The 17,800-nt window shown below is 42.6% G+C and overlaps 1 protein-coding gene across 11 annotated transcripts in view; it reads left to right on the plus strand.

Moving 5' to 3' along the window:
- The window catches only part of LOC113024783 (teneurin-3), a 439,740-nt gene that overhangs the window by 124,683 nt on the left and 297,257 nt on the right, over positions 1–17,800 (plus strand). For all 11 annotated transcript variants that reach the window (XM_026172107.1, XM_026172108.1, XM_026172106.1 and 8 more), the window contains one exon: positions 8,828–8,950. In XM_026172107.1, the coding sequence (XP_026027892.1) occupies positions 8,828–8,950 (123 nt within the window). The remainder of the gene's footprint in view (positions 1–8,827; positions 8,951–17,800) is intronic.

Genomic DNA, 17,800 nt, shown 5'->3' on the forward strand with positions numbered 1-17,800 from the left:
TATGCTAAAAGGGAAAACCTACCTTCTTGTTGTGGATTATGCCTCAAGATTTGTGGAGATTGCCCGTCTCACACACCACTCTCACATTATCTCAAAGGAATTTTTGCATGTCATTGGATCCACGAGCAGCTGGTAACAGATAATGGGCCACAGTTTTCGGGAGAAGCTTTTGAGACATTTGCAAAATTGTATGGCTTTAGCGATATCATGACAAGCCTGACATACTGCCAATGCAATGGCGAAGCCGAACGAGCAGTTAAGACTGATAAGCTACCTATCCACACTTGGCTCTACTCGCTTAGAGAGCCACCCCACTGCAGAACGGCTACACTCCAGCCCAACTCTTGATGGACAGATGACTTTGCACCACAGTGCCAACACTGTCATCTCTGCTTGACCCTGCACTTCCTGACGGTGTGGTTGTCGCCCGGAGGGAGAAGGAGAGGAGGACTAAAGAGGCACAGTCATACAACCTACGTCATCGCCCACAAAGCCTCAACAGGCTCACTCAGGGGCAAGAAGTGTGAATCACAGACCAGAGAGCCAGTGATGCTGATATTGGCAACCACACCAGGCCAAGATCATATATCACAGATGGATCTCACGGGACAATCAAGCGGCACCTTGTTCCCATGAAATGCATCCCAGTCCAAACTGTGAATGATAGTGGGGAGCCGGAATCTGCAAGAGCCGCGGAGCAGTGCCGTAAGGACATTCCAGAGACAAGTTCTTTAAAACTTCCATCTATACCCAGAACCAGGTCCGGGAGAGTAGTTGTGAGAGTGGACTTGTGACTGGTCACATGAAAGGACAAGTTTAGATAAGAATACCCCTCTTTCACAGTATTCTTTACACAGTAAGGGGTAACAGTAAAGTAAAGTTTGTCATATTCAAATATATATGTTCAGAAGTTGTGAAATGCCAGATATGGCACGAGGTAGACTAGAAGAAATTTGTTTTATTAAACAGCATAGTTAGAGTTAAGGTTTTCATCATATGATACTTCTTACAGGTGTGAATAGGAACAAACCAGCCACAGAGGCAGAATAACCCTCTAAGATCTGTTGAGTCAATGGTAGTCTACCCATTGACTCTAGAAAGGGGAGATGTGGTGTAATTGCATTGCATAGTAGGATGTTAACAGAGCCAGTCAGTGTGGTTAGGTATGACAGCAGCTAGGGGGCGAGACGGGTGGTTGTGAACACAAATGGAGTGTTATGTTGAACAGAGTACGAATGGCCAAATAAAGCGCTGTTTATGAGTCATTGCAGTGGACCCGTTTATATTTAAATAATACGACAGATGCAAGTATTGAGCTAAATTATGTGGTGTCTGGGTTTAGGGAAGGGTTTGTGATAGAAAATATTCAAAGCTTACTTAAGATGATCACTGCAGTGCTAAATGACTAACCGATTGGCTGGAAATGCCAAGGTCAAACAAAATCAATAAAAAAACGCATAAATTTACATCAGAAGATTTCAGAACTTTTTTGTTTCTAATCCAAAATCACATCCTGGACATGACAGCAAGAGACTATTTAAACTGCACTTACCTTGCAGATTCTTGAATTCTTATGCAAAGATTAAAAGACACATTTGAAGCCTGAGGAATGAAGGGCAGCCCAAGGAGGAAGCAATTTTGCAGCCGTCAACAAAAATGGAGGCCAACTTCAGGGACAGTACTCCGGCTAATGTCGGTTAAACAAGCGATTTGCGTGGGGAGCTTGCTGTTTGCACTCACTAGACCTTGCAGACAGATGGTAAAAGCGTGCAGATGTGAACAGCCTGAAGCAAGCTCTTGCAATTGCACAGCACTGAGGCTGAGTGCTGGCAGCGAGGATTGCCGAGGGGAGAATAGGTTGTAGCCCTGACTCAAGGCAATGCAGAATCTGCTACTCCAAAAGATCCCAAGCACATATCAAAACTGGTTTTATAATGATTGAGTAGGGTAAACTTCTGGAATAGGGTAAACTTCTGGAATGGAGAGTGCACTTTAAAGCTGGGTCTATGCCAGGAAACCAACCAATTTAAATAAACTTTATTAATTCTGCCCAGAGGATTGGTTAAATACCAGACAGAACTATGCAAGAAACTTGCTGATGGCTACCAGAAGCATCTAGTGCAGGGGTCGGCAACCCTTGGCACGCGTGCCACAGTTTGCACGCGAAGGGTTAATTAAACTGATAGCACGACCATAGCTGGACTGGCATTTGCCCGGTATGCCCGATGGGGATTTTTCATTTTTATGTGCCGATGATTTTTTTTTTTTGTAACAGTATAAACAATAAAGGGGGTGGATTGGCCAGATGCTGGCCGGTGTATAAAAATAACTCAGTTGTTTGGTGGTGGCTATGGCGTAGCTTCCACAGATTCAGTAACATTAGCAAGTGGTGGAGGCCAGCAGGTGGATGAGAGAAAGGGGAGGCAGGAGGAGGAGAGACCCGAGGCGGCCGAGTGTCAGGTGAACTGAACATCAGGTAAGAAGTTATGACCTGCAGTCTATCTGGGTCAGATATGAACCAAGTTTAGGTGGAGTTTATTTTCATTGTGCTGACTTTTTACAGTCAGTTACAATAACTCGTACTGCTACTAGCTAGCATGACGGAGTTTCTATACAGCTGGGCGGGTGCTCTGATGTTACTGATAGTGAACTTTATTTTACTCATAAGGTTAGTTAGTAGAGTTTCCAACCGTCCCGTAAAAAGACGGAATCGTCTCGCATTCAGAGAAAATATTATACGTTTCGTATTGAGCTGAGAGGAGAAGCAGTTTGTCCCGGACTTCAGCTACAATGAAAAAAGACACAAAGCTGGAGTCATTCTGTGTGTTTGCTGCACAGCTGACTCTTCTTCTCTCCTGTTTCTACTTCAATCATGAAACTGATCAATGATCAGCTGATCGTCTCTCTTATTTGTTTATCGCTCACTTTGTGCCAGAAAGAGGAAACCAGCGGATGTCGCGCTAAACAACAGCAGCACGTTTAAGCTTGATCAGCTGTTGTTAGAATTTATTTAATATTAATTTCTAGTATCAGCAGATGTTTGCTGGAGCCACAGCTGTAAAGCTGCTGGTCATGATGTCGGTTTGGATATGTGGTGAGAGGGAAACATGAAGATGAAACCAGGAGATGTCCTTACTGAATCGTCAGAGCTGAACAGGTGATGGAGAAACAGGTTTACCTTTTAGGTGACATGAATGAGTTGAAGTTATGAACTGTTTCTGAGAGACAAATAACACCAGGATCCTTTTCTAAGTAGCTGACAGCTGGTAACTGTGCAGGGGCGGGTCTAGCAAAGTGTTGCCAGGGGGGCAGGTAGGCATTAACAGGGAGAGGGGGGCACAAAGAAATACTTTTCTTTCTTATTCTCATTTAAAATGTCTCACTTTTAATAAATAATTATCTGAATCTTACAACCAAAGTTTTTATCTGATGTAAAATGTATAGAAATCATACATATACCAACAAGACTGTACATCACTGTCACCACAGCATCTGTTTTCATTCAAAGGCTTTATGGCTTTAATACCTGGGGGCCGGTCTCTAGTCAAAATGCCCGGGCCGATTTTTTGTCCCAGTCCAGCCCTGGACACCACACGCAGTGAGTTAATCTGAGAAGGTGCATTAAAAAATAAATGGCCACTCCAGCGGTGCACATCGCAAATCAGCTCGCACAGACACATTAGTTCTGCTGGTTCTTAATGACGGTATCTTAGCTAACAACCCCAACTACCAGATTCAACTTATAATTGGCTAAAAATAACTTACCTACTGGTCAGAGGGACGTTGTTAGCTTTCCACATTCAGACACTTCAAAAGCTTCAGCAGCTGTTCGCTCAGCACAGCATCAGCACCAAAGAGATACATGGATACATCCGTAGACTCGAGGCACAATGCATTTTGGGACTTTCAGGTGTTTGGACCAAAGTTTTCTTTTCTGCTCAAACCATAAAGCTTTAATGAGCAGCTGGTTTTGTCTCACATTAACTGGCTGAGTTAATGCCAGTTAATGCAACATCGATGCAGCTGGAATCCACAGCTGTGTGTGTTCATGGAGCTGCATGTTCACCTGCTGGACATCACTACCTGACAGGTTTAACTGTCTTCAGAACATTGCAGAGGCCTTATTGACAGTGTTTGGCTCTACATGTCTGTGTGAGCAGGTTTTCTCTCACATGAGTCCTCAGGTAGCCTCTGAATGCTGGACACTGGGAGACCTGAGTCTCTGAGTGGGAGACCAGAGATCACAGTAACATGTGTGTCTCTGTATTAACAAACATGCCATGTTGGCCCAGTTTATTCTTCTTATCATTGTTGTGAGGAGACCATAAATAGCATTTGTATTTTCTGTTGTTCAGTTCATTTGCTGTTGTGGATAAAAAGTCTTTTTTTGTTTCTAAATAGCTGATAACTATTCGCTGATAGCTGCCAACATCTGCGAACAAATATAATCCTATAAAGTGGTTCTATATAGTGTGTAACTGTTAATATAGAGCATTATTACATTTATTGCTAATGCAATCATATGGCACACTGACCTCTGAGGAAATTTTAGATGCACTCATCATCAGAAAGGTTGCCGACCCCTGCTCCAGTGCAACATTTAAAAAATATTAAAAGAGTTGTATGTAAAGGTGAGGCAAAAAGTATAAATAATTTCTGTTTGCACACATGTAGTGATGTGCTTTAACCTGATAATGCTCAATGGTTGTAAAATCAAGTTGAAACTGAGGCTTATTTTCTAATTTACGCACAATATAAAAACTTCAGCAACGGTTGGAGATGCCACTTAAAAACACCAAAAATTAAAGAAACCAATTTAGACCTGAGAAAAGTAATTGTTGATACTCATAAAGCAGGAGATGGACATGCAAAATTATCACCTCATTTCCAAGCATCAAGAACTGGACTGAGACAGGTGTGGACATTGCCTACAAGCATAATCACTGCTACAGGATGGTATCCAAAAACTGAAGCTGGGCCCAGTGGCACCATGCTTTTGAAAGCTCAAGCACCTGAATGACCGGTTGAGTTCTCACCTGGTCATCTTCTCCAGAGTGACGTGACGTTTCTGACATGGCTTCGGTGACCACTGGAGAAATGCCCAGAAACATCTAATTACAAATTTTAAATTTTAATAAGATAACTAAACTAGTGGTGTCAAACTCATTTTACTTTGCGAGCCACATACTTATACTTTGATCTTAAGTGGGCCGGACAAGAGAAACTCCCCTTTCTGTCAGTGTAAAGAAGTTACATGTTTAACAGTTTTTCTACATGATTAAGAAACACACATGAGGTTTAAGGTCCTGGACAAATTTGAAACCTTTTGTTCTCCACAATGAAAAATGGATGAAAATAGAAATGGATGCTTTAGAGAGCTCCTAATTCGATAAATTCTGCACTCGGCTTTGCAGTCTCCAGTATCATTGCAGCCAGATGCTGCACATTTTACGTTTTCCCTGATATCTTCACTTTTTCCTGACAAGCTTGCATTTAAATCTAGCTCCCCATCTCTCTGTATAACCGGCCTGTACCACTACCCTTGCTGTCTGGAGATGTCTGCCCACTTCCATCTTTCACATAATGGTATCTATGTCTGTCTTTGCATGTGATTGGCTGTATGGTGTGGCCATCAAAATAAAGTCCCAGCCCTGCCTGCGTGGATTCTCAGCAGGTCTGACGATTCAGCTCCAACGTACCGACGGGCCATTAATAACTGACACATGATATTATCTCGCGGGCCGGATATAATTGTATCGGGGGGCATGACTGACACCCCTGCCTTAAACTTACTCTTGCTCATTTTTTTTCCTCTGAATAACTGTCCTACAAATATTTGTGTGAATATACAGTGTGTTGTAATATCTAGCAACCTCCCAAACCCTTCAGTGATTTCTTGAATAAATTCTCTAATCTGCTCTCATCTGTTGTTGTGAAATTTGACAATATTATTTATAAGGTGACTTTAATTTACATATTTATTTTCCCTCTAACCGTACTGCTACAGAATGTTTAAACATTGCTAGGTTATTTAAATTCCTCTTGCTATATCTGTAAACTCCCTGCATGTTGTTACATCCACCAGATCCATGGCTCCTAACCAGGAGAGAGAGACCTCTAGCAAATGCTTAGTGTTCTCTCTTAGTTTCGCTCATACCTGGTAGCTAGCTTTGTCGTGTGGGTCAACTCAGTGAAGTCAAGAGATGCAGTGAGGTGTCGAATTTAACTTTTATTCAAACTGTGAAGCACTTTGTAACTCTGTGCTATGCAAATAAATGTTATTGTTATTATTATTTATTCTTTTTTTTTCAGGACAGCTTGTCATTAGCTTGGAACAGACTGGGTAGCATTATATTAGATGTGTTGGTCTTCTGATTTATGACACTATCACCATATGTGGACTTTGTCAAACCTCACTGCCACCATGGAAATACACAATAGACCTGTTTGAATGACAAAGTTTTGAGGCTAGTTTAGTGCCATGGGTGTTGTGTTACTCAAGATTTTCCAGAACAGTCTTGATGCCTGCCCAATCATCCAGGTAAGGACATCCCAAAAAGTTGATTCTGTTCTGTCCTTAAAGCGCTGCACCCAGATGAACAGACTTAGCTTTTTGGGCTCATACAGTCATGAGCTCCTGCTCAAAATCAACAGAAGCAAATCCACAAACTTTTCACACATGGAAGAGCTACAAATTACACTGAGGAACTGTGGACTGCTTCAGGGGCATCTACCATCAGCAACCCCCCCTGCTAGATCTTGCCCACAGTGGAAACGTCTCAGGTGGTGTGGGAGGAAGAGGGGTAAGCACAAAGCCGTCTGGAGTAGGCTAGCAGCTAAACCACACAAACCTGTTATTCCCACCATTGTACTGTCCAACGTGCGCTCCCTGGACAACAAGCTGGATCTTGTATGCTTACTTCGGTCCACTTTGAAGTGAGCGCTGTGTCTTCATCTTTGTAGAAACTTGGCTTAACAATAACATTCCCGACAGTGCCATTCAACTTGACTGGCTAACATGCTTTTGGCAGAGGTCAGCGACAGAGGTCTTGTCTAAGGGGGTAAGACTCGTGGAGAGGGACTCTGTGTTTACACCAAGGATGTCTGGTGTCGTAACGCTGTTGTGGCTTGCAAATGTAACACCTGCTTAGTATCTCACTAAGCGCATCTCACATCACTGTATGCATCAGGAATGGCATCAGCACTCATAGCCAAGGACTCAACTAGAATGACATAAGGTGAGTTTTCACTTTTCCCATTGAGAAGATGCTTATTACATACAGCTGCTATGGTGTCAGGGCATACATTGTTAGAGCTTGGAAGGGATCTGAGAAGACGTGAGGTGAGTTGTTGAATCCTGTTTTCCTCTTCCAATGCCACACTATCTGCAGCCAGAGTTTGATGAGGCCCATGGATGTGTGCTGAGCCCCCTTCTCTTCACTCTGCTGACCCACAACTGCACACCATCACACAGCTCCAACCTTTTCATCGAGTTTGCAGACGAAACAACTGTGGTAGGTCACAGCAGCAACAACAACCTGTCCCTGAATGTGAAGAAGGAGGAGAACATCATAGACTTCAGGAGAACTCACACCCTGCACACCCCACTAACTATCAGCAGTGCTGGTGTGGAGAGGGTAAACAGCACCAAGTTCCTGGGTGAGCACATCTCAGAAGATCTCTCCTGGTTAAAAAACACAGCATCACTGGTCAGAAACGCCCAACAGCGACTCTACTTCCTCTGCTGACTGAGAAGAGCAAGAGCCTCAACACCCATTATGAGCACCTTCTACTGCACCCGCCTCATCCAGAAAGCTCTAAGCATTACAGGTGACTCCACTCATCCCTCCAACAGCTTCTTCGGGAAGGAGACTGAAGAGCCTCTCTAGACCAGCAGACTGAGAGACAGCTTCATCCATCAGCCTGTCAGGATGCTGAATTCATTCCTTGCTCTCACACACAGGAACTCCAGACCTGCATTCAACTCTTCCCTCGTTTTATCTTTATATTGTTTTAGTGTACACCGAGGGCTGTGGGAGCATTGAAACTTCAAATTCCTGTGTATGACCTGTGCATATGGTTTTTGACAATCAAGCTGACTTTGAGCAGACTTTGACTTTATGGTTTCAGTACTGATTTTAGAGACATTAAGCAGATGTTAGAAGAGCTTTGGATACACGTGGGTTACGCTGAAAGTATTTTAGGGAATTCCATTGTAATGAAAAAATCTACGTGTTTTTTCCTTTTTATCTAAATTTTTAAAACTACATCAAAAGAATAAAAGAAAACTTAATAAAAAAAAAACAATCAAACAGCTGCAGATATTTTGTGTAACTAATCATGAAATAAATGCGATTATCATTTTTTCTGTGCAATATACTGTACTATACTTTGCATATTTACAGTGTCTTTATGTGTGTGAGTTTGTGTCAACACAGACGTTTTGCATGACTCACAGAATGTGCCTTTTGGTATATCTTCATCTGTAAGCACACCAGTTAAGCCTGCTGCTTTTGCGTGTCAGAGATTTGTGCAGGTTACAAATAAGGACACAATTAAAGAGAATGCAGGTTGTGATTTTTGTAATGAAGTCAAGATCACATTCTGGTACCTGGCGATGGCAGGTTACACTGTCATGTTTAACTTTAACAGTAACTGCAGGACAACACCATTGGAACATATTACCACTTTTTTGTCCCTATGTGTGATTGTAGGTGGACCAACAACCCTTCACTCTTTGTCTAGCGCTCTCTCACTCATTTTTTCTTCTTTGTTTTTTATTCATCTGTCTTTCTCTCTCTTTCTGTTTATCTTTCTGTCTACGCAGCTGTACAGCAGTATGCCTGTATGTTTGCCAGCAGCATAAGAAGAAGCATTATGGAAGTGAAAGAGCGACGTCCATACTGCTCCCTAACAAAGAGCCGGAAGGACAAAGAGGGGCCATACAGTGGTGAGACAGCTCATTTAGAACATTCATAGAGTCTTTTATGTTTCTTTTATTATGTATGTGTTTGTCCATCCATTCATTTCATGAGTCAGCCAAGAGCTGACTGATATATATATACCCACATAGCAGACGGGTCTGGCCCGGATCTGGTATCAAGCCAGCACTGCTGGCTGACTTCTGGTGTGGTAAGTGGTATATCATCCAGATATGGGCCAGGCCTGGCATAGATGGCACTGTTTATGTGATGGCATGCCACATCTGGTCTGATTGTGGTTTGCTGTGTGTGGCCCAGGCTCATAGAAAACAGGTCTGGCCCAGATCCAGCATCAAGCTGGCACTTTTTCTGACTGACTGATGTCATGGCAGGGTGTATGTCAACCAGATCTGGGCCAGGTCCGGCAATGATGGCACTATTTATGTTCCTCTTTTCCTACTTTAGTTAGAAGACCCAAATGCCATGTTGCAATACTATACTGCTATGGTAGCCAACGTTTCACATGTGGCTTTGACAGGTTTGTGGGTGTACACATTATTCAAAACCCTGTGAGCTACAGCCAGTTGGTGGCTGTAGCTCAGGAGGTAGAGTAGGTCACCTATTGATTGGAAGGTTAGTGGTTCAATCCCTGGCTCCTCCAGTCTGCATGTCAAGAGTGTGAATGTGTATGAATGTAGTTAGGAAGCAGTCAGTTTAGAGAAAGTGTGTGATTGGGTGAATGTGCCATGTTGTATAGAGCAGTTTGAGTAATCTGGGAGAGTAGAAAAGCGCTATATAAGAATCAGTCCATTCACTGTCTGAACAGAGTGTTGTCATGTTACTTTTGCACTGTTATGTTCCGACACATGTTGTTATTACATGGCTTGATTAAGGTACACATTAGGCTGACATCTGGGACCAGAGCTGAAACTGTTCTGGGCCAGCACAGGGCCAGAACAGTGTGTCTGCAAGTGACCCATGGCTGCACACAACTTACACTGGGCCCACATACAGCAAAGATTGACAGCCCTTTGGTGGCCCAGATCAGGTTTACCAGAGGTAGCACATGGGCCAGCACAGGACCTCCAGTGTGTCTGCAACTGCCCTTGTGCTGGTCCATGTGTGGGCCACATCTGGCAAACCTGATCTGGGCCACAAAATGCCTTTGATGGCAGTATGTGGGCCATGTGTAAGCACATTGTGTGGGCTAGATCTGGGCCATACCAATTTTGCTATGTGGGTATATATATAAAAGACGAGGAATCCCCTGACCATGCATGAAGGGTTTCACCCCAAGTCCAGCACCCTGAGACTGCACGCTAAGTGGAAGAAAGGAAGCCGGGGACTACTGAGTGTTACTACCACAGTCCAGGATGAGACAACGAACACGAGTACACCAGAAAGATGGCCGCCACCAGTGTGCTCAGTGAATACCTCAGGAAGCAGAAACCTAAGAAATGGGAGCAAGAGGAGGAACAATCATGGAAAGACAGGTCCCTGCACGTTATGTACCACCAGCAGATAGAAGAAGTGACTGACATCCAGAAATCCTACCAGTGGCTGGACAAAGCTGGACTGAAAGACATCTTAGAGGCACTAATCATGGCAGCACAGTAACAAGCTCTGAGTACAAGATCCATAGAGGCTGGGGTCTATCACACTTGGTAAGACCCCAGGTGCAGGCTGTGTAAAGATGCCCCTGATACAATCCAGCGCATAACAGCAGGGTGCAAGTTGCTAGCCCTAGCAGGCATGGCATACATGGAACGCCATAACCAAGTGGCCGGCATAGTATACAGAAACATCTGTGCCGAGTATGGCCTGGAAATCCCGAGGTCAAAATGGGAGACACAATACAGAATGAGAGCAACATCAGGAAAAAGGAACACAAGAAGCAGGAGAAATACCAAGGGCTAACAGAAGAGCTCAAGACGATGAGGAGTGTGAAGGTAACAGTGGTCCCAATGGTAATCGGAGCACTCAGCAGTGATCAGTGAGATGCTTGGCTATAAGTTGAACAGCTACAAGGAGCAGTACTCTCCATGGAGAAGAAGACTAGAGGCCAAGATCAAGGTAGCACGGAAGGAAGTAGGCCTAAGTATGGTATAACAGGGAGATAGGCAGGAAAATAAACCAGCTGTTCTCTCAGAACCAGCCAAGAGGTACTCTTAGTGGCAGGAGAACAATGTGAGAACACCACCACCAAGGCTGAAGATGGAGCAATACTGGAAGAACATAAGGGAGAAATACACAACCAAAATGTCAATGCTCAGTAGCTAGTGGATCTAAGAGAAGACCACAGCAACCTCCCTGAACAGGATCCAGTAACCATCACTGTAGCAGACATTCAAAAAAGGGTCTCCAGTATGAAGAGCTGGTCAGCACCAGGCCCCGACATGGTTTATGCCTTCTGGCTGAAGAGCTGACTGCACTTCATGAGTGTCTGGCAGCATAAATAAACCACTGAAGGACGGACAGTCCTGATCCCCAAGGTTCCCCAGAAGGGACTAGTCCCATCCAACTACCAGCCAATAACCTGCCTCGCTACCACATGGCTGCTGGCATCATAGCAGCTAAGATGAGCAGGCACATGGCTCAATACATGAGCGGGGCACAGAAAGGGATTGGCAAGAATACCAGAGGAGCAAAACACCAGCTACTGGTAGACAGAGCAGTTGCCCAAGACTGCAAGACTAGGCTGACCAACATGTGCACTGCCTGGATTGATTACAAGAAGGCCTATGACTCGATGCCCCACAGCTGGAGACTGGAATGTCTACAATTGTATAAAATCAACAGGAGCCTAAGAGCCTTCATCATGAACTCAATGGGGATGTTGAAAACAACACTAAAGGCCAACTTAAAGCAAACAGCACAAGTCACCATCAATTGCGGGATCTACCAAGGAGATGCTCTGTCCCCAGTACTGTTCTGCATAGGCCTGAACCTCCTCAATGGGATGTCTTGATGCATGCTCAGTCATCCAGGTAAGTGAATCCCAAAAGTTGATTCTGTTTATCTGGATGTAGCGTTTTCAGTGGGAGAAATGTTTGGTCACTCATCCAAGTGACTCAGTAATGATCAAGGAACTGACCTCACAGTCCATTGTTTAGTGGGCTAGTTTGTGCAAAAGCACTGTTTATAAGGTTGGGGAAACCTGCAGTCAGCTGAGACTGAAAAGTCACTTGGATGAGTGATGAAACATTTCTCCCACTGAAAACGCTACATCCAGATGAACAGAAAAAAACTTTTTGTGGTTCTAAGTGAGATCATTGACAAGACTGGCTATGGATACCCACTACAGGATGGAGCAATTGTCAGCCAACTGCTCTACATGGATGACATCAAGCTATATACCAAGAGTGAACGAGACATCGATTCACTGATCCACACCACCGGGGTATACAGCAATAACATCGGGATGTCATTCGGACTAGAGAAGTGCAGTCAGACGATAACAAAGAGAAGGAAGATAGTCAGAACTGCCAGAAGGCAATATTGCAGACACAGAGGACAGCTAAAGTACCTGCGAATCCCACAGGCAAATGAAGAGGCCGCTAGGAAAGCTGCAACCACCAAGTACCTGCAGAGGGTCAGGCAAGTCCTTAGGAGTCAGCTGAATGGTAAGAATAAGATCCAGGCTATCAACACCTACGCCCTGCCTGTGATCAGGTACCCTGCTGAGGTAATAAGCTGGCCAAAGGCGGCGATGGAAGCCACTGACATCAAGACCAGGAAGCTCCTTACTGTGCATGAGGGTTTCACCCCAAGTTCAGCTGTACGCTAAGCTGAAGGAAGGAGGCCGGGCAGTAGTAGCAATACCGAATGTCAGCAACGAACACAACGGAACACAAGACGCAGGAGAAGTACCAAGGGCTCAGAGAAGATGTGGTCCCAGTGGTAATCGGAGCACTAGGTACAGTGACTCCCAAGCTAGGCGAGTATCTCCAGCAGATCCCAGGAACAACATCTGAGATCTCTGTTCAGAAGAGCGCAGTCCTACACTGTAAAATCTAATTGGTTCCCAGAACTCAAAAAAACTATGTAAACTCGTCGCCTCAAAAGAACTAAGTAAAGCTTACTTAAGATGACTGTTAGGACAACAGCCATCATTGCAAGTCTGCAGTATTAAGAATAACTTGATATTTCTGACTGTACAGAACTAATTGTTTACCTACTGACAAACATTTCAAGTTCAACTGAATGAAAAAACTATTTGTGGTAACCTGAATATGATTAAAAATAATTAACAACACTTTTTGTAATGACGTTAAAATCAGCCCAACTTTTATTTTCAAACACAACAAAGTATAACAGCCAACATACTGGACACTGTTTGGCTGAACAACAAGCAATTATATTGCCATCACTGTTATAATCTTACAATGAAACAAAGTCTCAGATGTAATTATTCTGAAAATAAGTTTAGGCCTACCACAAGTGTGTTTTGTACTTACATTACTTATATAACCGAAATAAAATATTTGTAGTTCTGTCACAAGTGCAGTCTCTGATTTAAACAACACATTTGTTTTTCATTCCAACACATGAGCTGGAATGTTGTATTATTTTAAGGATGCATGTTTCCAGTCCAGGCATTACTGCCTGAATGACTGTCATGGATCGAGGTGATCCAAATGTAGGTGCAGAAGAAAGTCTTTAACTTCCCTTAAGTACAGTGGCAGTGGATGTGGGTTGGAGATGCAATGAGCTTGAACCTGCAGGCGACCATCTTCACTGACCACACCATCTGTGACGGAGGACTCATCTCTCCTGGTGTCCTGCAAGCAAACAATCATATTTTTTGGAACATGAACTTAATTGCTTTCTTAAAACATTTTTTTCTGCATTTGGTATAAAACAAACTCAAATTTAGACAATCTCAGGCTCCCTCCCCACCGGTATATACAGTGTAGACCCTCTAAACTAAGTTTGGGAGATGTGATCTTTCAAGAAATGCAGACAAACTGTTGTTGTTTGTTTACTTACACAGCATGTCTTGTAGAATTAAGGCTCAAGGTTCAAGGTTCTTTATTTGTCACATGCATAGTTATACAAGTATAACACACAGTGAAATGTAGCCTGACACGCTCCTCGACATGTGCAAAAAACGGGGGGGGGGGTGTAGAGGAAGAACATTATATATATATATATATGTAGTATATACACTGGGTGAATGTGCAGTAGTAGCAGCAAGCAGGTGAATTCTGTACATTAATATGAATGGACATCTGACTATTTTACAGGATAGACAATATAAACATATTTAAAATTAAAGGAATTGAAATGTACATTGTGCCTTGGTTTAGTGTCTGGAAGAGTCCTGTCTCAGTCAATTATAGATGATGTGAGAGGGCGGGTGTGTGTGTTTAGGGCACGGATGGCTTGGGGATAGAAGCTCCTCTTGAGTCTCTCTGTCCTTGCCCGGAAGATGCGGAACCTTCTACCAGATTGCAGACGTTGGAACAGTTTGTTGCCAGGATGGGACGGGTCCTTCAGTATCTGCGCTGCTCTAGTCCGGCATCTCCTGGTGTAGGTGTCCTGAAGCGGGGGGAGAGCAATCCTGCAGCAGCGTTCTGCTGTACGGATCACTCTCTGGAGAGCTTTTTGGTCCTTCACACAGCTGTTCCCAAACCACGATGTCATGTTCTGTGTGAGGATGCTCTCCACAGCGCCTGTATAGAAAATCCTGAGGATCTTTGGAGAGACCCTGAACTTCCTCAGTTGTCGTAGGTGATACAGGCGCTGCCTAGCCTTTTTGGTCTGGACCTGAATGTGGGCAGCCCATGTCAGGTCTGAGGAGATGTGGACACCAAGATACTTGAAGGACTGCACCCTATATATATATATATATATATACACACACATATAGTATATACACTGGGTGAATGTGCAGTAGTAGCAGCAAGCTGGTGAATTCTGTACATTAATATGAATAGACATCTGACTATTTTACAGGATAGACAATATAAACATATTTAAAATTAACTGGAGTCACCAGCAACAGCATAGTGCAGTCATATCTCAAGTCTAATAACAGAAGACAGGAAAAGATCAGTACAGAAACAACTTCCCCAAACCAAAGCACAAATAAAACAATAAGTGAAACAGGCTGATCTAAAGTATGATTAAAGTTCAGCCTGATTAATATAAATGTCACTGACAGTTGCTAATATATTGGAAAACCAAAATACTTACTGATGTCTTTCTGTCCAGCAGCAGGAGTGCTGGTCCCGAGCCTCAAAGACAGTAAGAAGCAAGCAGAGGGAGAAAACACAGAAGCTGATTTGATCCTTAATGGCTGTGCAATCATAATAACTTACAACACAGAGGGTCAATGTAGACCCCATACAACCAAATTAGACTAACACATATAGTAATAAAAACAGCATCTACTACTGTGTCTGAATGTGTGGTATTGGCACTGTCAGTTTAGTGTGTTTAAAAAAAGACCCCCGAATTTAAATATAATCATTACATGCTTGTTCAAAGCTAACCTCCAGTATATAAAGTTTCTTATAAGCAATATGACCAGATCTAACATATGGCAGGGTTTATATGTAACATAATGTTTCTTATGATTCAACTGTGTAATTTAACTTAATTCTTTAGAAGGACAACAATACTTTATTCTCAGTTATAAAGCCAACCTAGACTTCAACCATTTAACAGGCCACTAATCTGGATTATAGCTTTCACAACAAAACTTGTTTTTAAGCACGTTTTAACAAAACAAATACTATTGTTAATATTATTATTTAAATTGTAATTAAACAGAAAAGTGGTTAAATATAAAAGCAGTTTGCTTATGTTGTTAAAGAAAGTCTAGATTTGACATTAATAGATGCCACAGATGTTCAAAAGCTGCCACAAAGCATTAAAAAAATAGACGTCTTCAAAAACGTTGGAGCATTTTTGCAAATATGTGATGTCTTGATAAATCGAGCAGATACTTGAACTTTACACAGCTACATTCTCGCCTGAAAATATCTTAAAAGTTTATTTTGTGACCCGGGAAATGTAATATTTAAAGTTTTTTTAGCTGCGCTCCTCCGCCATTGCCGCGTTTGAGTTTTGGACAATTGCATTCTGGGATATTTAGCTGTACCACGTCCCTCGAAGTCCACACAAGTCAGGATACATGCTCGATAAAACGAGAGGAGCAAAAACACATCCCGGAAATTTTCGCGTTCCCAGCTTCATGTGTACTTTGAACTGGAACAGTACTTGTTGTCCAACGTATCACAAGTCCACGAGACCACAAGTACACACAAGTACACATAGACAGGCTCCGACAACCACGGCCTCCGTTTCCCCAGACTACCCTTTCTGGGTCACCAAATAAACTTTTAAGATATTTTCAGGCGAGAATGTAGCTGTGTAATGCTCAAATATCTACTTAATTTATCAAAATATCACATATTTGCAAAAGTGCTTCCATGTTTTCGGAGAGCTCTGTTATCCACCAGCGCGATAGCTGACCAGGAGGTCAAGGCTCAATAGAGTCCGCGAGCACAGCTAACTGCTGGCGTATTATTTTCAACCCCCCTGCGGTCTTTTGCTACTCAGGTTAAACATGATATAAATAATTAGTTAGTTAGTTATGGCTATGGATTGAAAATACCCCCCACACCACACCCCACCCTTAACGGCTGCACCTCCCGAAGAATTTTGTCTGGGCTCTTATCTCACTTTTTTATTTCAAACAATCAACAGAAAATTTCACAGACATATTTTATAAGGTTTTTAAGGCTGTGGTGTTAATTTTTAAGTAACATGATCCCAGCGGCAGCAGCAACGCTAGGCTAACACTAACTAGCTAGCAAGATTATAAACCTGGTGCTAAACTAAGAGAAGCCACAAAATCAGTTTGAATAAGAGTAAACATTTACTCACCAAGTCAGTGTATCAGGTAAAGATCCACAGCAATGACAATAATCTCTTGAGCTGACGCTTCTCCAGGTTTGCTCAACATATTCCATAACAAATGCACCATGAACATGCGGACTGATCCGAGAGGGAGGAGGACGGTAGTGTTTTCAAACCACATCGTTTCATCCTTCCGCCCTGAGAAGCAACATTTCCAGCTTACTTAGCTTTTCTAAGTTAAGAAAACTCAAATAAATTGAGTTGATCAGCATTTTTGCATAACAAGTACTGGTAAGTTACTTAAATTGAGTTCTAATAACAAATTGATAAAAAACTGAGTTCTGCCTACTTAATATTTTTAATTAAACACAATATTACATTTTACAGTGTAGGAACAGCAAAGATACTACGCAGGACCCTCAGATTCCCAGCCCTCCGGTAGAAGACCCAAACTTGAAGGATAGACTGCCCGCAGGGACGAGAGGGGAATTTATATATTGCATGCTTCCTGTGACTGTGAAGGCTTAGGTTCTTAGGTTTTCTTTAATGCCATCTATAATTCCATTCTCAATTATAATTTAATTATATTAAAACAACAATCAGTAAATGAATTAAACACTAAACATAAAAACAGCTGAGATTCTTTTTAAATCATGACTGGGTAACAGGATCAGGAAAGCATTGCAGCAAGATTGTGAGGCCTCCTCAGTAGATTATCATAGAGATTGTTTGTCAAATGATTTCTGTGCATACACAGGTTGCGTTGATGTCCATGTGCTGTAGAGCTAGACAATCGTCTGCAACCCTTACAATGTAATCTACATATACCACCATTCTTATTCATTATTATTAAGATATTGGTCCTCACAGTATATAAATATTTTATTACTACATTGTACTACCACAAGAGTATTCAAAAGCCAAATAGCAAACTCCTGTCAGTTTCCTGTTTTTTAGATGAGCTGTTACATTTTGTTACAACTAAATTTTGGCCTGGCTCTGTCTTTGGT

This window comes from Astatotilapia calliptera, chromosome 6 (assembly GCF_900246225.1).
Source record: "Astatotilapia calliptera chromosome 6, fAstCal1.2, whole genome shotgun sequence".
NCBI lineage: Eukaryota > Metazoa > Chordata > Actinopteri > Cichliformes > Cichlidae > Astatotilapia > Astatotilapia calliptera.